At 45.0% G+C, this 22066-nt stretch overlaps 1 protein-coding gene across 1 annotated transcript in view; it reads left to right on the top strand.

Moving 5' to 3' along the window:
• Positions 1–21805, top strand: part of TMEM156 (transmembrane protein 156) — a 28585-nt gene extending 6780 nt beyond the window's left edge. Inside the window, 5 exon segments of the mRNA XM_065404566.1 lie at positions 170–484; positions 2990–3247; positions 5213–5323; positions 8975–9073; positions 21717–21805. Of these exon segments, the coding sequence (XP_065260638.1) occupies positions 170–484; positions 2990–3247; positions 5213–5323; positions 8975–9073; positions 21717–21805 (872 nt within the window).
• The last annotated feature ends 261 nt before the right edge of the window (positions 21806–22066 follow it).

Raw genomic sequence — 22066 nt, forward strand, 5'->3', positions numbered from 1 at the left:
TCCCATTATACAATATGTTCAATATGCTGCCAGAATTCGAGAGAAAGTATGTTTCACAGTAGCATGGTGAAAGGATATCTATCTTTATACTTATATGTACATATTTTACTATGTGCTTCCAGTATGACCATCCTTACAATATATAACTATCTTTCTTTTTGTTTTACAGCAAGCACTGTGATTATATCATGCATGGATGCTTGTTCATTAAATAATGTCACCTTTCCAGTCTGTGCGTTTAACAATTCTTCTGAAAGCTTCCTGCAACAAGGAAGTAAAAAACAGACTGTTTTTTTGAAGGTCTTTATAAATTACTCTGATTTTCAAAATACTCCAAGTATTTGCCAAGTCTCCAGGACTGAACTGCAACCATGTATTTTAAACTCCACCTGTGAATCCAAGGATGATATGAATGTTGTTCACCAGGGATCAAGATCAGAAGGTAAAGAAAGAGAACAAGGGAAAAGAAGTGCTTAGTTTAGAGGTAGTTAATTACACTTGCATACGATTTTTTCATTTTTTTGCCAGTTAAACCATCATGAAAATGTGATAAGCTTTATACTGATTCCTTAATCATAAACTCCTGGAAAACTGTGTGAATATAGCTTCTTGGCCTTAGCAGCTTATTTTTGCATTGCTACAAAGTGCATAATTAGTGCAAAATTCTGCCCTCAGATACATAGGCAGTGTCATGAATGCAGAATTTATATTTAGAGCTAAATCCTGCCTTCTATGTTGCGGCCTCATCAAAAGCCTATTGAAGTCAAAGGGAGTTTTTCCATTGACTTCCATGGGCTCTGTATCAGGCTCCTGGTGCAGAAAGGTGACGTTATGGGAAAGAGTATAGAAATCCTCTTTTCCTCCCTCTACCTATTCTAGCAGCCAGCCAGAATACATCCACATATCCTTAACTTATACCATGATATGTTTTTAAAAGTTTGCACCTGTCCATCCTTCCCATCTTCATACATTCTGCTTAAATCCTTAATTTGCCCCTAAAGGGCATCCTTCCTGTCATCAGTTTTCATGCAGAATTCCTTATTGATTTCAATGTGGAGCTCTACTATGGAATATAATTAATCAAAAGATAGTTTTCCTGTGGTGGAAGGGGACATTGAGAGAAAATATCTGAAGAATGGCTTTGAAGACAGGATAATAAAACAAATAATGATTAATAAGAGTAGACTGTAGTTAGCTCTATACAAGTGCATGGGTAGCAGAGAGCTAAAAGAATCAGTGTCAATATTTGCAATATTGAGGATGCTTAGTTCCAGAGTGACATTGAATAATTCAAGTAGGACAAGACTGAAAAAGTCCTAGCCTCTTTCCAGCCATCCAGGGCAGAGCAGGGAAGTCAGAATCTACACCTTTTCAGAGAGGGTCTCATCCTCTCTCTCTGGCATGCACTTCTCTAGTGCTTCTGGAGATATTCTGGATTTTGCCCTCTCAACATGGGCTCCACCTACTGTGACAAAGTTGAAATTTTCTGTAATATGTTTATGAATCCTAGGCATGCCTCAGTTCCCTCTGTATGCTGCATTGCTATCCAGTGGATACAAAAGTGTTAACGCTGTTCCTGGAACAGTGCAGGAGGCAGAAGGTGTGTGTGTGTCACCTTGCTGTCTGGGGGGAATGAATACAATCATTAAAGAACTGGCTCAAACTGACCCAAATCAACAGAGGGTCCAGCCAGACAGAGAGATGTCCCAATTAACATGTAATAGCAGGAAACTCCAGCAGGCAGAACTTGGGAACTGAGCTGGAGAACAAGATGTCAGGTGACTGGATGAAGGGGGCTTTTTGGAGGAGCCCAGACTGGGAGAGACTAGAGGGGACAAGAGATGGAGCCAGAAATGGAGTCCGTCACAGCTTCACTGGCTCATCATGGCACTCCTTTGACCAAGATTGGACTATGGCTTAATTTCTGCCTCTCTGTGCTGACCTAAGGACTTTCAGATTCTGTGTGCCAGATGACTACTAAATGGGTACCTTGTTTTCGAAAGGCTGCCCGTGTCACTGCAAACACTCACTGAAAGCACTGCGCCCTGAACGGGTACTGCACAAGCCTCCTGTAGGACCCTGGCTTGGCTGGATTCATTGCAGGGAGCCACGGAGAGAGATAGGGATTGCTGGTGCCGATGGCTCAGTTTTGGAGGCATGGAGGTCATTGGCCTTCCCCTGTGGAACTGTATGGGTCCTGGGGGCCTGGCCTACTAAAGGGGTCACTCCCAGGAGATTAGTTACAGGCTGGAGCATGGACCAGACTTTGTGACTCTGTGACACCTGCAAAAGCCAGAATAGGACCCCGAATGAGCAAGTGCCCAAGTCTAAGATATTGTTGTTATTTTCAAACTGCATGCATAAAATGAATCCTCTAGCTTTTACAAATTAGTTCCCTGTACAGATTTGGAGAATAACCAAATAAGAAGTATATGGGACAAATTCTGCCCTCATATTCTCTTGTTGAACCCTATTGATTTTGACAAAGGTATATGGATGTTACTGAGGGGAAAACATGTTCTATGTTGTTGACATGGACATGGTGGAAGCCCCATAGCTTGAATCACTTAAAATTGGACTGGGCAAAGCTCTGGAAAATATTCTGAAATGGCAAGGAGATGGGCTAGATAACCTAATAGGTCATGTCTAGCTCAAACCTCTATAACTTTCACATTTTTATTTTTAGTTTAGTGTTGGTCTGTGTTATCGCTGACAACGACAAATTCCAAAAAAACTTTTGCAGCTGGTAAATGAAGTCACTAATATTTACAAGGAAAACACATTTTGTATAGCAAAATCAATACAACTTAGATCCATTCTGAAGGCTTATTACATATCTTATTGTCCATTTTACTACTAGTCAGTAATGATGAGTCTTACCGTCTATTTATAGGAATGGGGTTTAGTAGTGAGTTATGGTACTTTTATTTTGTAAGTACAATGTGCTACATAGCAGATCTTAATGTTTTTGATTTATTTGTAGTTCCAGAAGTGAGAGGATCATTAGATATGAAAGCAAAAAAATTTATTTCTTTCCATAAACATTTCAATTTCACTGTGGGTTATGTGAATGAAGAAAGTGAGGAATACAACATTTACTATATACTGGAAGTCCTCATTAGAAATTCTACAACCAGAAGAGGAAACACTACAGAAGAAAGCATAAATCACTCATGTATAGCAGCAATGACGGAAGACCAAAATGGCTGTATAAATATTTCACTGCAACTACAGCCTTATGTGGAAAGTAAGTTATGAAAAGGGAATCAGAGGGCAAATCAAACATGGAACTAATATGAATCTTACACTAAGGAAGGAAAACTTCCAATAGGCAACCATATGCAACTGTTTGAAAGTATCTCCCAAAAATTGAGTGCAATTTTGATCACCCTTTAGTGAAAGGCCACCTGAGTTGGACAACAAATGGTCTTTAGATAGTACCTTAAGGTAGATTTGCTGTATATTTTTGGAAACAACCCAAGAGCGCTAACATCTGTGCCTTTGATTAACCTTTTTTCTGGCTTATAGTTCAGAGATTGATTGAATTTGTGTTTAACAAGAATTGATTTTTCTTATTTTTATTAGTTTATTTTGCCAAAGTTTTTGGCACAGTCCTGCTCCCTTTGAAGTAAATGCCAAAATTCCTGTTGACTTCAATGGGAAAAAGGTCAGGCTGCAATGTCAGTGTCATGATGCAATGTTTTGCTTATATTCTAAGTCCAGTATGCTTCAGGGAGAAGTCTTAGTCCAGGTAGTGAAGACAGTCTCCTTGTGAAGACAATCTTTTTCCAGAGGATAGCCTGTCAACTCTTTAAATTTCTTCTGGTGCTGCATAGGCCTTTTAAGAGTCTTTTCTGTCTGACTGTCTGTCACACTCAATGTCATAGAACATTTGCCATTGGGAAATTGGTGAACTCAAGTATTGTTTATTACTTATTTATGTATTGAAAATTCTAGATTTTTAAGTAGGCTGTGTCTTCTCTAGGGAAAAATAGGTGTGTTCTTCACTCGAATTAGCTAATTCAAATTAACTAATTTGAGGTAAAATCCTAGTGAAGATAAGGCAGTTTGCAGTTTTCACACAATTAAGTAGGTTGAGTTGAAGTCTAGGCTGCCTCACAGTCTTTCACTCGATCTACTAACTTGTGTTAAAGCTACAATCTGTTAGGTCCTCACTAGAACTTTACCTCAAGTTAATTAACTCGACTTGAGAACATTTTTTTCCCTTAGAAAGACAAGGTCTAAAGTTTGGGAGGTGTCCAGAGCATCAGGGAAATAAAAATCAATAAATATAGGGTAGCCAGGTGGGGAAGAGCCATAAAAATCTGGCCTTTGGAAGGGGAACGCATAGGTAACTGCATAAGGCTGCCTCTCAGGGGCAGCTTATCCATGAGAATTGGGAGCTACCAAATGGAACCATCTTATTACTTACTGGGTTCCTCTGTGGTTTCTCAGTTGTAACCGAGTAGGGGACCCAGAGGAAGTTAATACAGCTCTAAACGATATTAGCTACTGAAGAGATTTCCATGTGGAACTCGTGGGTTTCTGCAGCAGATATTTCCACAGAGAACAGCCTCCTTCCCATGCTTGCCCTGCCCCAAGATGCTTTCTCTCAATAGAGCCCTAATAGATGGGATTTCCCAGGAGGTGGTCTTGGAAGTGGCACTCCTCTCCCTTTTTGCATAAGCAAGAAGATTTCCATAAGCACCATGTTCCTCCCTCTTATGCATATGCAGTTGGACTATCTGGTTGTGGACACAAGAACAGGTGTACGTTGTACGCTGCGCATGTTCCTTCTATTTCTCATCAAAACATATGCCCCTTTTTTGTTTATATCACACCCCCATGTAGATGTTGATTTTTGCAGTATCTTCTCATTGACAGAGTCACATATAATTTATACATGAGTTGTTAATTCCCATATTTTACTTAACTATCTCAGACATGCACTGTGATACATCCAGATGAAGATGAAACTTAATTCCAGACAACCCTACTGCAACCATGAAACTTAATTCCAGACAACCCTCCTTCTGAACAGCAGGGGAGGGAAGAGAGAGGCAAAGGTGTTTTGTCTTTTCTTTTAAATTTGTAAGCCACTGAGATACCCTGGTGATGGGTATGGTATAGATATCTAGATAGAATGATGGATGACAGAAAAATAATTATGTATTGCTTTATTTTATCTCTTCTCCATTTTATTTTATAACAGATACAATGTGTATACCGAAGATCATTTGGCTTGTTCTGATTCCATTTGTTTTTGTGCTTACTGTCATTACTGTTACCTACAAAGTATTCCAAGAAAATAAAAAACACATCCGTAAGTAATGAAGGGTGAAGCTATATAAATTTAAATTCCTATAATTTTTTAAATGTACATTCAGCTTTGCAATAGACTACGCCCTTATTTATTAAAGCAGTTTAAAGAATTATGTTTTAGTTGTAATATGTGATACAATTAAAATAATTGCAGATGGGGGATTAGAAGGCTCAGCAGATTGATAATGTAATCTTTCCCCACTGGATCACAGGTTCAAATCCAGCACAGGTTGGCAGTGACTGAAATATGTTAGCAACTGACTGATGCCTGGTAGCCTATGTGAAATGAGCTGATGGTTTGAGTCCAGTTCTCGGAGATAGGAAACCACAATTAACGCCTTTGTTCAGAGTCTCAACAGAAGAGCCAAAGACTGAATAGGCATAGAAATTGAAATATCCTCTTGCTCCTAAAGATGATCGCTGAAGGTTAGGATTGAGGCAAATTAGGTAGATATGATGAAGCATTCACGGCAGCTGCCTGTTCTGAAGACTGATAATCCAAATTCAGCCCTGGTGCAGTGACACAGAGGTCAACTGCGTTGCACTTGCTTACACTGAAGCTGAATTTGGACCAGACGGCACTTGTTCAGTGCTGTTAATTCAGCACCATGTATACATTTTGAGTATTTAAAAAAGCATTTACTGTGCTACAGAAGAGTTTGTCTTGAGTTCAATGACCAAAATAATTTTCTAAACAGTATCTTCAACACTACGAGCTAAATTCTGGCTGCTCCCAAGTGAGATCAGTTAGAGTAGAGGCTACATAGGGAACTACCTCCCGCCTAGAAAGCCAGCACTCCATTGAGAACTAGACTTCTGGGCAACTGACATAATGCCTGCACCCAGCAACACTCTTCTGTACTGAAGGAGTGTGGCCAGCTGGCCTTTGCTTTCTGTGTGACTACCAGAACTCTGAGATCAGTAGATGCGGAGGGGAGAACATACTGCTCCTTTCACCAGCATGTAAGGAGAGTTAGTAAGCAAGCTTCCACCACAGTGCTCACTAAGGCATCTGTCCAGAGCATCCAGGATGCCTCCGAGTACTAGCACTCAGTTGTTACAGCTTTGTACTCTCCCAATGCTCCAGAACTGAGCAAAGCCAGAATTTTTTATTACTCACATGGCTAAAATGATATCACTTATGTGCCTTTAGCCATCCTAATTCTGTGCACTGTCAGCCATTTCTGTAATAAAGGTACACTGTAGGATTCTGGCTTTAATCATAATTGAACAAGAGGAAGAAAACTAAATGCATGGAAAATGTTTCTATTTAAATGAATCTGAAAGATTATTTAAATGAATAAGCACTAGAGTTGTCTAAGATCCTAAATCTGAAGCAGAATACATGGATGAATTTACAAATAAAAAAAAAGAATATATTTTAAACTATATCATTAGAAAATTATTTTATCTTTTTATTTCTTGCCAGAACCTGAGTCAGAGTATCTGAGTCAGCCCCCCCCTAGTATGGGGGGGCACCAGATAAAGGGGAGGACATGTGACCTCCCCAACCCATGTTACCTGGGGGGGTGGAGGGCTTTGTCCTCCTGCTGCGCCAGCTCCCCCCTGGCATGTTCAGCTGCTCACAGCCAGACCCTGGAGTCATTCCCAGATGCTACCTGGTGCAGTACAACAGCTGCCTGGGAGAGTGCCTGGCTGCGGCGGCAGCAGGCTGCCTCCCACCCGGGCTTGGCTTCCCGGACAGCGGCTGCGTGAGTCAGAGCCTCCCCACTGCCCCCCAGCATGCTCAGAGTCGGCTCCTGTCCCCAGAAGCTGAGCCTGGGCAGGGAGGGGTGGCAGCGGCAGCCTGTTACCTCCCCAGGCTTGACTTCTGGGGACAGGAGTTGACTCTGAGCATGCTGGGGAGGGGAAGGGGTGGGCCCTCCGACTCACTTGGCCACTGTCCCCAGAAGCTGAGCCTGGGCGGGGGGCAGCCTGCTGCTGCTGCAGCCAGGTGTGCTCCCAGTCAGCCACTGTGCTGCACCAGGCAGCGTGCTTGGAAGAAGCTCTGCCCCTTCCCCTTCCTCTCCCCACCTGGGCCAGCTGCTGGAGGGGCACTTGACCCTTCGTGTCCCTCTCAGGAGTCGCCTCAAAGCCTCATTCAGTGCACAGGATGGACAGTGCTCAGGGAATGAGCAACTGTTCAATATTTTTATCCTCATAATTCAATTAGTAGCTCTTGCCTTATTACTGTATACCATTCAAAGCATGCAATTAATACAGAAGTATTCATTTCCTTCTAGGCTTTTCTAGGGTTCTCCTCACCATAATATTTAAGTGTTTCACAAACATTACAGAATTTATCTCCAACGTGAGATATGAGAGCATTAGTATTCCCATTTTATGGTTGGGGAAATTGAGATGAAGATTTGCCTGAGGCCACAAATGAATCAGTGGCAAAGCCAGGATTAAAAATCAGGACTTCTGGCCCTAAACCTTCCAGTCATTCCTCCAGACTGCCCTACTGCTGTGCATCCATAGCTCCCATTGACTTTAGTTGCTGTTATGAGTGCTCAGCACTTCTGCATATCAAATCTTACATGTCTTTAATTGGAGTTTCAGAAAATGAGGAACACACAATTAGAAGCTATCTGCCAAAATTTTGGCTTTAGTACTTTTCTTGGTATCATATAGGAATACTGCAGCAAAGGCAGAGATAGAACTGAACTTATCTTGACTTGAAGACAATCCTTTCTGTATTCTCTTTGCCTTCCTTTCTACATACCTTCAAATGGGGCAGGGCTCATACAAACAGCTTAATCCACTATACAATCCTGATTCTCCCATTTTTCTACTTTGGAGTGCTTGAATTTGTAACCTAAACAAGGTTAATTTAATTGTGGATATAATTCCCTAGGGTTTTTTAAAAGGTAAAACCAAATTCTATTAGAGAACTGTAACAACCATCCATAACACTTCATTGGTAGGGTTGAACTCTGAATCATCAGCATTGCAATATAGTTTTACTACAGAACTAAGCACATCAGCCTATATCAAGAGCAGGCTTTTGTCCTGATGGGGCATAGGGGAGAATGATTGCTAAGATCAGGTGTTGGATCCAAAAGGTGGTCAAGGGTAGCTCTGCCCAGTTCTCTCTCTCCCCATTTCCCCCTGGGAGGGGTGTGTGTGTGGTTCCTTCTCCATGTGGTGCTCTCATAGAAGAGGACAGGTTGCTGGGTCCATGAGGAGGGAATGTTAGGGGGAAGCTCAGCCTGACTCCTTCTCTTTCTGCTCCCAGACAGACTGTCTGCCCCCAGAACTCGCAGTGCAATATGTGATGCTTCTGCTTTAGCAGTGGTTTGGGCCTGCCCTTAGATTAGACTATTCATGTTCAGTTAATATTTTGGGAGGCTTCCAAAGTTATCCTGAGGTACATAAGTGTTTGAAAGGAAAAGATAATTTTCAAAAGCCAAACCTGAATGGAATTTCACTGGACAATGAAAAATCTGGCACCAAGGTTTTCTCTTGGCCCAATTTCCCAGTCTTGCTGTAAACGATGAAGGCATTAAAGCAACTTAAAAAAAGTCACAAGGCTCATTTATAATGGAAAGTGTTAGGCAACCTAAATATAGGGGTTGCTATGAGCTCCCCGGTAATGAGAAATATATATGTAATGATACAGCTGAAGATAAACTATTTTTGTTTTAATCAGATAGCAAATATAGAGCAACGGCAGCTTCTGTTATCCAACAAAAAGACAGCAAAAGCTCAAAAGAATCTACACCTACTAATGTTATTCAGCTCCTTTCAGGTGAGTAATATATAAGCAAAATAAAATACTAACGAATTCTGAAACAAAGAGAGGGGCCAAGAAAGACCTTCTAAGACATCCTGTCTTAATCCCTATATTTTGTAGAATTCTCACTACATCTTTCACAATGTCTCTTCTGTCCTGCTCTAGGACCTCAGCAATGATGGTACCGTGACCACTTCTCTTGTTAATCTTCTCCCTTACTCAGCTATGCTCATTGAAGTCAATGGGATTTTTGCCGTTGGCTTCAAAGAAAGCAGGAGGAACATAGCCATAGTTAAGCATGTTTTCCTAATATGTAGTCTAAACACTTCTTTCCTTTGTTTCAAATCATTTTTCCTTGTTCTGCCATCTCCTGAGACTATGAATAACTCCCTTTATGTATTTTGTTTAACTTGTACAATTTAACAGACTGTAATAATATCCCTCCTGAATCACCTCTTTCTTAGATGATAAATATTTAGCTATCTCAGGTTTCCTCATATATTCTAATCCTAGTATGTTGCCCCGTTATTTATTTTTTTCTAGATTTTGTATCTCTTTCTGAAACTGGGGGTAATTGAAACACACATTTGTTTTACATGTTAGCATTCTATGTATAAATCTAAAAAGACCATAACTTTGTTTAACAACTGCATTGCACTGAATGCTCTTATTTAGGTCCAGATCCTCAGATTTCAATGAGAGTTAGGTGCCTAAATTCCTTTGAGGATCTGGGCCTTAGTATCTTACTTCTGCCCATAGGTCTTTCATGGATTTGCTGCTTTCTAATTAGCAGCCTCCAATTTGTATTTTTGCTGTTTATTTCCTATACCTGTCTTATTGTTCAGTGTTTGTACAGCACCTAACACAATAGGATCCTGGTCTAGCACAGGGTTTCCTAGATGCTATGATAAATAATTATAATACCTAGCAGTATTGCCTTACATTTGTTAGCACTGAATTGCAAGCCTGTTTGGCAAGAAGCAGGAGATGACTTAAGGTTGGGGAACTGTTCCCTCCTATGCAGGGAATTGGTTTTGGGGAGGGGAATAACACAGCCCTGACTCACCCAATGTACAGGAGCTGGTTCAGGAACAGGAATGCGGGAATTTGTTTTTGCATGAAAGCAGATTGAGAAGATGAGAAGACATAATCCATTCGGGTGAATGCCCTCACATGCAGGGGCCTGCAAAGAGGCAAAAGGGGAGGGGAACGGGGCACTATAATCACTTTGTTACCAGTACTGCTGTTACAGCAGTTTAGGACTGTGATGTTAGCACTGAAAGCTAGAGTCACAAGCCTCTAGTGTTTGTAATGAAATCCGGCAGAAAGAAATCAATGTGAGTGGGCAGGCCAGGTACATAACCTTGCTACAAGAAATTAAAAAGCAATTGTATGGCAGGGATAGCGTGGATTGTCTACAAAGAGAGGAAGTCATCTGTATAAAAGCAGAACTTGTGTCATCCCTTGACTGACAAGCACTCTGTTCTCAGCTCAGAACAAATGAAATGGGCTAGCAAACAAATGAATCCCCATGTCATGTGGAAATAACTCTGGGTCAAATCCTGCAGCCTTCTGAAGCACCATAGAAGGCCTTATACACTGGTGTGACTTACTGTGAGGCATATCCTAGGCATGGAAAGGCCACACAGGGTGACTCTACTCTTCTTTTGTGCCATTGCACTGGAGTTCAGAGCATACCTGTAAAATGTCCCTCAAGTCACGTGAAGGCGTACAGTTTAGTTCCAAAGTTATCTCCTTCCCACATAAAGATGGCATTCACTCACTTTTATTGTTGAAAATTATTCATATCAGAAAAAAAGAACTGTGAAACTGAGGTTATAGAAAGACTTATGTGCGCTAAGGGAATGCTGCCACAGCTTTTAAATTTCCTGCATCAATAATTTTGTTGTGTTCCTCATTTTTGGTTCCTTGTCACGTATTGCATCCCACATCAGGGCCTTGGCAGATAAGGTATTGTGGCCTGAGGCTCTATGACTATGCAAGCTCATCTTGACTAAAGTCCACATTAAAGAATAGATTCAAAACTATAGTAGCAACTTGACATGGCTGTGCTGGTTTTCTGGATTCCATTCCTTCCATCTGCACAGAACCCATTGATATGGCTTCAGGCAGGAATCAGTATTTGATCTTCTAAATGTACATTATTATTCAGCCCAGGGAGACTCTGGTGCATGGCTCAACTCACTGCAGGGTTGAGTGATAACCAACATACTAAACTGAGGAGGTTATTCAACTTGGTCAAAATATCTTTGTTGCAAGAAGGGAAAGAATAGTCCTGGGCTCAGAGTATTATTGATATTACTAGAAGAACCATACTGTTTAATAAATTCCATGTAATTTGATTTCCTTATCTTTTTATAGATTAACACAAACCAGGAGTCCTCTGAAATAACTGTAAATGGCAAAAAGAAAAAAAATAAAATAAAATCCAAAGTCGGCAAATGGGAAAATAGTTTTTAAACTGTCTAGACTTGGGCACCTCACTGTTCATTCAGCATATTAGCAATAGCCTTGTCTTGCCAATTTCTTCAGCAGTTCAAGAGCCTCAATAATTTCTCTCTACAATCCAGTAATTTGTGGCATTTCAATCTTACCTAGAAAAGAGCAGATAGCTTCCTGTCTGCCTGAGCACTCTTGGGAATACAATTTATATTCCCAACATTTAGAGAGCTGGCTAACTTCTGAAGATGTATTTATGAGCTCATTATTTTCATCCCTCAGGCAGGGCCGGCTCCAGGCACCAGCTTAACAAGCAGGTGCTTGGGGCGGCCAAGGGAGAGGGGCGGCACCTGCGGCAATTCGGGGGCGGCAGGACCTCACTACCTCTAGGAGTGAGGGACCTGCCGCTGAAATGCCGCCGCCGATCGCGGCTTTTTTTTTCCCCCCCCCCAATTGCCGCCGCCGATCGCGATCGTGGCTTTTTTTTTTTTTTGCTTGGGGTGGCAGAAATGCTGGAGCCGGCCCTGCCCTCAGGAAAGGAATCTGTCTCTGAAATCTTTTGTCTTTAGTAGCTCTCACTAATAACATTCTTGTTTTATCACTATGTTCACAATAGCATTGTTTAGCACTGTATGTCTAAGGGTTTTTTGACCATTGAGTGTCTTATGAAATCCCAGTGTAGATTTATGATGTTGAAGAAAGAACACGATATTGGTCTTAATGTTATGCTCCTTCCACTCCAGGCTACCCATATGACTGAAAAGTTTCTTGCTTATGAACTGCTTTTACTAACACCATGGGGCTGATTATGGAGCCATTCGCTGGTTTCAAACCACCATAACTCCATTGACTTGCGTTAGGGTGACCAGATCACCCAAGTCAAATATCGGGACGCGGGGGGGGGGGGGGGGGGAGTGTAGCGGGAGGGGGCAGGGCAACCCCCCCCCCCTTCCTCCACAAGCACTGAAGGCAGGCCCGGGAGACGCAGGGGAAGCGCGGGGCCGGGGTGAGTGAGAGTCCGGCCTGGCTCCGAGCAGGCAGGACTCAGTTGGGCGGTAGGGAGAGTAGGGGGGCGGCCCGCGGGGCCAGGCGGCGGCTGTTCTCCCCCCCTGGCCAGCAGGACTCAGGAGCAGCCGCTGCTGCAGCTCCCACTGCCGCGGGGGGAGGAAGCGGCCATGGCGCTCGGCGGCTGCGGCTCTGGTGCCCGGGCCCGAACCCCCCGAGCCTGGGCCTGCTGCGGAGACCCAGCAGCGCACACGCTGCGCCCAGTCCCTGGCCAGTCGCGTCTGGGCTGCTGCCCAGCTGGTGCTATCCCACGGCGGCCCCGGAGTGGGGGCAGCAGGCCCCAGCCCCCCCGTCCTGCTCGGGTCCCGCAGGGGAACGAACGGGCCTGGGCTGCCGATGCCTCCGCCCCGCGGGCCGTTCCCCTCCTCTCCCTACTGAGTCCTGCCTGCGCTCGGGGCCAGGCCGGACTCTCACTCACCCCGGCCGCGCGCTCCCCCTGCGTCTCCCGGGCCTCCCTCTAGCGCTTGTGGAGGAAGGGGGGGGGTGAGCCTGGGGAAGAGGCGGGGATTCGGGGAGGGAGCCAATGGGGGAAGGAGGGGGCGGAGTCGGGGCGGGGCGGGGGGCGCGAGCACTTCCGGGCTTGTCGGGACGCGGGACAAACAAGGAAATATCGGGACAGTCCCGATAAAATCAGGACGTCTGGTCACCCTAACTTGAGTGAAGTTACTCCTGGTTTACACCCATATAGCAAGCAGAATCAAGACTACATGGAAAGAAATGCTGTTTCTCCTAAGCACTAGTTTTAAGATCTGCCATTGCCAAGATGGATTATAAATATCTACTACCTCCATTGTCTCAGAGAGCCATACTCTGACTCTCTACATATTAGAATACATTCTCCAACTAACCTGTCTTGCTCATGACAATGCAAAGTTAACTTTAATGAACTTAGGACATTTTTTTTTTAAATGAAGTTATGATACTCCTGCCTTTCAACATTAGTAAATTAGCATTCACGTCATAGGAGCTGAAGACAGACTATGAATAAAGCCCAATAATGTCACTGAATATAACAAAGATCATTATGTAGAAACAAATATGTAACTGAGAATTCAGTAGCTTGTGAATTGCGAGGTATATTTTTCCAATACGTTATTTTGTTAGGTTCATTTTACAATCACATCTATAGCACTCAGCTGAAGTTTTAGGGCTATTTATGTAATTCTTTTATGAAAATGAATGTAGCCCAGAAATAGGAAAGTACACACAGTAACCAGGTAAATCAATGAAATCCTGGCCCTTAAAAGGTATAAAAGATTGAACTCTACATTGAAACAATAGAGATACTATTAATTCAAAATCCCGAATTCTGCAAACCTAAGGCCAACAGAAGTTTTCTCTGTGATTTTGTTTTTTAAATTCCAGTGGTAGCAGTTATTTTAAAAAAATAAACATTAACCTGATGTGTTTGCAAGCCAAGCAGTACCACATTAAGAAACTGAAACTGAAAATGATTATATAAAAGTAAAAGTGATTTAATTGACTTTCTTTTGTTCAGGCAGGAGGACACTGCATAAGTAAGCAAGCAATATAAATGATGGAAAGGAAACTGGAATATTTAAAACTCTTTCCATTTTAATTTTAACAACCTATGACATTAGTAACATGGTAAATGAAGCAACAGAGGGTCCTGTGGCACCTTTAAGACTAACAGAAGTATTGGAGCATAAGCTTTCGTGGGTGAATGCCCACTTCATCAGACGCAAGTAATGGAAATTTCCAGAAATTTCCATTACTTGTGTCTGATGAAGTGGACATTCACCCACGAAAGCTTATGCTCCAATACTTCTGTTAGTCTTAAAGGTGCCACAGGACCCTCTGTTGCTTTTTACAGATTCAGGCTAACACGGCTACCCCTCTGATACATGGTAAATGAAATGGTTTGTTTAGTATCTGGGGTTTATATTGACAATGACCTCTAATAATGAAGGGCTGGATTGTAACTTTATCATCTAGCCTGAATAAGGGGCAGGATGTCACTGCCCTACACAATCTGGTCAGGAATCAAGGCTCTGAGAATCAAAACCTGGTGCTTCCCCTTCTGTGCTGGTTTTGGGGCACTGGCCAACGTGTTGAGGAGCAGATCCTGCCCACTCCCCACTGTGTTCGTCCATCCCTGCCCATCTGTGTGGGAGTAGAAGTAGCAGCCTGGCTGTGGTTGCGCTCTTACAACATGTAGACTTCAAAGATGTGGGTAGCCCATGAAAGAGAGTATGGGGGCTCAGTGGCTACAGTGTGTGTAAATAAGTGAACAAGACACATTACCTCAAATCATTCAAATTTCTTATTGCCCTATTAAAAGGATAGTCCCTTGTCTCTGACATCAGAGAAAATAGTTCAAATCCTCCCTCAGCTATACCTGTGTAACCTCATTTAAGTCAATGTGGTGTAAATAAGAGCAGAATTTGGCTCAATGTATAGAACAGTGTTGGCATTCCAGGGAACTCTAAGCCCAGGCCCACCTCTCCTACCTGTTCGGCAGCATTCCTTCTTGTTGAAGAAGGCAGGCAGGATGCATCTTCAGCAATGTTAAATAGATGTGAAGACTAGTTAAGAAGGAATTTTCTTTTTTTAATCTTGGCCAAGTAGAGCATCACATATTTGATTCTGTTCCTCCTCAGTTAATATTTGACATAGGTGAGTGGTTGTCTCTTCCTCTACAGCTAAGGTGAGTAATGCAGAGAAAAAAGCAAATCTTGTCACAATATTTACAACAGACCTCCCAGCTTCAAAGACATGAAATTTAGACAGAAAAGTATGAAACCTAATGACTAATTTGGGTTTATTCCTGTGTTTTACAATGGAGGATAAAAAAAATATGGGTCCAAGGCAGTTTCAGAGCAACTATTTTATAGTCTGTATGTGATTTCAGCTGCCCAGGTCCACAGTTATAGCCACAGACAACAGGACCAGAACACTGGTCCAATATACGCCTGGGTCATTTCTCCATTTGATATGCAGGCATAACAGTGGGAGTTACACTTAGGGTACGTCTACACTACCCGCCGGATCGGCGGCTAGTGATCGATCTATCGGGGATTGATTTATCGCGTCTACTGTAGACGCGATAAAATCGATCCCTGGTCGCTCTGCCGTCGACTCCAGAACTCCACCGCGGTGAGAGGTGGAAGCGGAGTCGACGGGGGAGCGGCAGCAGTCGACTCGCCGCCGTCCTCAGGGCCAGGTAAATCAACCTAAGATACGCTGACTTCAGCTAAGCTATTTGCGTAGCTGAAATTGCGTATCTTAGGTCGCCCCCCCCCTCCCCCAGTGTATACCTAGCCTTAGACTCTGAAGGGAGAATGGATACATTCACAAGTCTATTTTAGCCTTGTTTTTCAAATTTAATTACTTAAATGTTGAGAGCTGAATTGTTCTTTTGAATTATATTTACAAAAAGGGGAGGCATAGAGCAGAGGGCTTTTTTCGACAGGATGTAGCTTAATCTAAGCAGCATAATTTGTCCTCCTCCTTGGAACATATAGAAGTTCCTTTGCAAGTTTGGAAGGGTTGTGGCTGTGCAGGGAGCAGGTGTCTCTGGAGTTAAGATACTATCTACAACATCATCCCATTTCAGATCTGCAAAAAATGTATCATATCAGATAATGCTGATCTCTTGAGTGCTAGCTTATGAAGAGCTCCCAGCAAGCTCCAATTCCTCCATTTCCTAATGGCTCAGACTCCTTATGTGGGCCTTACTAAGGTGTCTTGGCTATAGGGCAGCTCCAATGCCAGCCTGTTGGGTGTCCTTTTACCCCTTCACTGCCTCCACCACTTGCAGATGTATGTCGGTAACTGTGTGATTCCTGGGAGCACTCCATGCTCCCCCTGTAGCCACAATAGCCTTTGAACATCATGCCCCTTACCTCTGTGGGGTGGTTGTTCAATCCTTCCATATGGATGATGATGCTCTGGAAAGTCCACAGATTGAAAGCTACAGAGTTTTCTGCTTCCCGCTAGCTAATCTACAGCTTTATATGTAGGAGGGCTTGATTTAGCCCTGAATTTGCTCTTACTAAACATGTTTCTGTATTTTCACTGAGTAAAATTTTCAAAAGTTTCTAAGGCCTGGTCTACACTAGGAGTTTATATCGAATTTAGCGCCGTTACATCGAATTAACCCTGCACCCGTCCACACCACGAAGCTATTTAGTTCGACATAGAGCTCTTTTAAATTCGACTTCTGTACTCCTCGAAAACGAGAGGAGTAGCGCTAAATTCGAAATGGCAATATCGAATTAGGCTAGGTGTGGATGGAAATCGACGGTAATAGCTCCGGGAGCTATCCCACAGTGCACCACTCTGTTGACGCTCTGGACAGCACTTCGAGCTCGGATGCTCTGACCAGCCACACAGGAAAAGCCCCGGGAAAATTTGAATTCCTTTTCCTGTCTGGGCAGTTTGAATCTCATTTTCTGTTTGGACAGCGTGGAGAGCTCAGCAGCACTGGCAACGATGCAGAGCTCTCCAGCAGAGATGGCCGTGCAATCTAATAGAAAGAGGGCCCCAGCATGGATTGATCGGGAAGTCTTGGATCTCATCGCTGTGTGGGGCGATGAGTCCATGCTTTCAGAGCTGCGCTCCAAAAGAAGGAATGCAAAGATCTACGAGAAGATCTCTAAAGCCATGGCAGAGAGAGGATACAGCCGGGATGCAACGCAGTGCCGCGTGAAAATCAAGGAGCTGAGACAAGGCTACCAAAAAACCAAAGAGGCAAACCGACGCTCCGGATCCCAGCCCCACACATCACGTTTCTACGAGGCACTGCATTCCATCCTAGGTGCGGCTGTCACCACTACCCCACCACTGACCGTGGACTCCGAGGATGGGATATTGTCCACGGCCGGTTCCTCGTCGGAAATGTTAGGTGACGGGGAAGATGAGGAAGGAGATGAGGAGGACGAGGCAGTCGACAGCGCTTGCACCGCTGATTTCCTCGACAGCCAGGAGCTCTTCATCACCCTTACCGAGATCCCCTACCAACCGTCCCCAGGCGTTACCCCGGACACCGAATCAGGGGAAGGATCAAGCAGTGAGTGCTTTAAACATCTAAACATTTAATTTTAACATAACTGGAATATTCATATTGTTAAGAATGGGCTTTTCATTCACTCATTTAAACATAGAAACTTTTATTTATAACAAAACAGGAATATTAACTATATTAGTAATTTGGTGTTCATGATTTAGTTGCCTTAGTCAACTATTTAGTCCTAACTATGTATAAAAAATCAAATAATGTCCGGATATTCATGATTAGGCCACCACAGGACGATCCACTCTGTTGTCCCTTATGCTGCACTTAAAGGAAAAGACGGTCAATGTGCCCGGGAATGGACAGAGAGTCCTCCTGGGATAGCTCGGCATAGCTCTCCTGGAGGTACCGCTCAAGCATGCGCATCAGGTTCCGCGGCAGGGCGATCTTGTTCGGTCCACCGTGGTAACACACGTTCCCACGCCATGAGTCCATTAGGTAGTCCGGGATCATGGCACGGCACAGCATGGCGGCATACGGCCCTGGCCTCTGCATGGTCTCCCGAAGCATCCTTCCCCTCTCGGTCTCCGAGATCCTCATCAGAGTAATATCACACATGACGCCCTGCTTTAAATTAGGGAGGGGAATGTTAGTATTGGGACTGCTTTGCAGCCACGCGGTGGAGGCGGCAGAGGGGCAGCATACAGGGAGCTTTCCCGGGGACAGCCGCGAGGTGGTGGGACAGGGGCAGAGCTCATGCTTCCCTGATTGCTGCCAGCAGAGAGTGGCCTTGCATTCAGTGTGAAAGGAGCCCAGTACTACTATTACATTTTTAAGCTGCCACAAGTCTACGGCTTACCATGTTTTCCTGCAACAGAAGTAGAGGTGTCCTGCCACGCTTCTCTGATCGCAACTGCAGGACCCCAGGCACTGAAGGCGAGGGCCGAAAATTCGACCTTGTCCTGAGTGCGCATGTGAAAGGTCCAGTGCATGGTGTTGTTCACAGAGAAAGACTATGTTCTTTGTTAGCAACTTCATTTATCTGTCTCAGGAATTCACTCCCTTTTTCCCATTGCCACAGACACATCTGCGACTGTCTCCCAACCCAGCCTGGCATCACACTCCCAGAGGCTAGCGCAGATTAGGAGAAGGAAGAGGAAGACGCGTGAAGACATGTTTTATGAACTTATGGACTGCTCACGAGAGCAGGCAGCCCAGACGACACAGTGGAGGGAGAACTTGTCACAAATGCACAGAGCAGTCATGGAACGGGAGGAGAGGTGGCGCCAGGAGGACCAGCAGGCTACTCAAACCCTGCTTGGACTAATGAGGGAGCAAACGGAGACGCTCCGGCGCCTAGTGGATGTTCTGCAAGACCGGAGGCAGGAGGACAGAGCCCTGCTGCTGTCTATCTCTAACCGCCCTCCCCCGCCACCAAGTCCCACACCCCCCTCACCAAAAGTCCAAAGAAGGAGGGGCGGCAAGGACCGTTAAAACTTTCAGTCGGCCCCTGCACACTGCTGCAGCACTGGAAGGCTCTCGTTCCACAAAGTTTGAAAAGTCCTTTCCTACCCATCTCACACTAGCCCACGTCCAAGTTTCCTCCCCCCCCTTTTCATGTGCGGTTCATAATAAAACATCTGTTTCTGTTAAGTACTGTTTCTGAGAGTGTCTTTTAGAGGGGATTCTGTCTGAAGGGGGGGAAGGGGTTTGTTACTTGGACAGGACAGTCACCTTTAGCAGGCTACAGAGGCGGGGGCAGGTCCAGCATCAGGACACATACACAGTGCAGTCACCAGTTACCCTGGTCAGTCTGGGAGGCGGTTTTCATGTTCTGGGGTGCGAGGGGGTTGATCTGTGACTTTGTGGCGGGGGAGGGCAGTTAGAGATCTTATGCCGCGGTCCTTATCCTGGATCACAGAGCCACGCAGCAGGGGGTCTGTTACCCTCCGCCCCCTGCCAGAAAGTCACTTGGCCGACACATACACGCAGTCCCGCCCAGGACTGCTGGCAGGCTGCGTTGAAACAACCAATCCAGCACTGCGGAGCCTGTCATTCCTGGAGTTTAGAAGCATCATTTGCATCAGAACACTAAACCCGCCCCCCGCCACAGTCTGCGTCCCCGGTTTAAAACATTCCCGCGAAAACAGTAAGAAAGAGAACTTTGTTCATTAACAAAACGGAACAGATTTTATTTGTTGGGAAGGTGGGGAAGGGGGTATGTAACTTGGAAGGATAGTCAACAGTAACTGGGTAAAGAAACGGGGGCAGGTTCAGCATCTGTGTCCACAAAGTAAACAGTCAGGAACCTGGCTTTCAAAGCCTCCCTGATGCACAGCGCGTCCCGCTGGGATCTTCTAATCGCCCGGCTGTCTGGCTGGGCGTAATCAGAAGCCAGGCTATTTGCCTCAACCTCCCACCCCGCCATAAAGGTCTCCCCCTTGCTCTCACACAAATTGTGGAGCACACAGCAAGCAGCTATCACAATGGGGATATTGGTCTCGCTCAGATCACAGCGAGTGAGTAGGCTTCTCCATCTCCCCTTGAGACGGCCAAAAGCACACTCCACCACCATTCTGCACTTGCTGAGCCGGTAGTTGAATAGTTCTTTCCCTGAGTCCAGTGCGCCAGTGTAGGGCTTCATGAGCCAGGGCATTAGCGGGTATGCAGGGTCCCCGAGGATGACTGTAGGCATCTCCACATCCCCAACAGTTACTTTGTGGTCCGGGAAGTAAAGACCTTCCTGCAGCCGTCTAAACAGACCAGAGTTCCTGAAAACCCGAGCGTCATGAACCTTGCCAGGCCATCCAACGTTGATATTAGTAAAACGTCCCCGATGGTCCACCAGTGCTTGCAGCACCATGGAAAAGTATCCCTTTCGGTTGATGTACTGGCTGGCCTGGTGGTCCGGTCCCAGGATAGGGATGTGAGTCCCATCTATAGCCCCACCGCAGTTTGGGAATCCCATCTCGGCAAAGCCATCTATGATGAGCTCCACGTTTCCCAGGGTCACTACCTTAGATAGCAGTAGCTTGACGATTGCCTTGGCTACTTGCATGACAGCAACCCCCACGGTAGACTTGCCCACACCAAAGTGGTTAGCAACGGACCGATAGCTGTCTGGCGTTGCGAGCTTCCAGAGGGCTATGGCCACTCGCTTCTGGACAGTCAGGGCTGCCCGCATCCGGGTGTCCTTTCGCTTCAGGGCAAGGGACAGCAACTCACACAGTTCGAGGAAAGTCCCCTTCCGCATGCGAAAGTTGCGCAGCCACTGGGATTCATCCCAGACCTGCAGCACTATGCGGTCCCACCAGTCCGTGCTTGTTTCACGGGCCCAGAATCGCCGTTCAACAGTATCCACAAGACCCAGTGACAGCGAGATGTCCTGGGCGCTGGGTCTCATGTTCTCTGAGAGGTCGGAGCTAGTGTCCGACTTCATGCCGTCACGGTGGTGCCGTAGCCTCCTCTCATGATTTATCTGCAGCTGCCTCTGGTACAGGTGGATGAGAAGCTGCGATGCGTTGAGAACTGCCACAACTGCAGCGATGGTCGCAGTGGGATCCATGCTCGCACTGCTGTGGCGTCCGCGCTGTCAGTAATCAGAAAAGCGCGCGAACTGATTTCCCGCCGGCGCTTTCAGGGAGGGAGGGAGGGAGGGCAGGAGTGACGGACGGATGACGACAGGCGCCCAAAAGCACCCTCGACACATTTTTTTACCCAGAAGGCATTTGGGGCTCGACCCAGAATTCCAATGGGCAGCGGGGACTGCGGGAACTGTGGGATAGCTGCCCACAGTGCACCGCTTCCAATGTCGACGCTTGCCCCGTTAGTGTGGACTCACAAAGTCTCACAAAGTCGAATTACTGTCCTTAGTGTGGACACACACGTTCGACTTTGTAATATCGATTCCACATAGTCGAATTAACTAAAATCGAAGTACTCTCGTAGTGTAGACATACTCTAAGTGACTTAAGCACCTAAATCCAGCTGACTTTCAATGGGATTTAGACTCCTAATAATGGGATTTTTTAAAATGTGCTTGAACAGATTAGGTGCCTTACTTTCATAGAAATCAAATGGGAGTTAGGTGCCTGTAACATTCCTCAGATGTTTTTGCTATTTATTAATGTGGACTAAAACTATTTTCTCTTTTAACAGAGCCCAACCAACGAAGACCCGCAGCTATCACACAAACAGTAGAGATATTGCCTGCAATTCCTGAACATGAGCATTCTCAGCAGGCGTAGGAGGTAAACAAATACCTTAAACCTCTCAGATGATTCTGCTTTCCCATCTATTGTTAAAATCAACAGATTGACCACATGTAATATGTACTCTAAATAAATTACATCGTACTTCTGGCCAAGATGCAGGAGGTGGCGAACCTGAAAATATGTTTCACGAGAGCTAGATGGCAGGAAAACAAAATCAATTTTTCTTTTAGCACCAAGACTGATCAATAAACTAATCTTTTAGTCTGTTAAACCCTGTGTGCCCCTGAAGACTTT

The sequence above is a fragment of the Emys orbicularis genome, chromosome 5 (genome assembly GCF_028017835.1).
Source record: "Emys orbicularis isolate rEmyOrb1 chromosome 5, rEmyOrb1.hap1, whole genome shotgun sequence".
Taxonomy (NCBI): Eukaryota; Metazoa; Chordata; order Testudines; family Emydidae; genus Emys; species Emys orbicularis.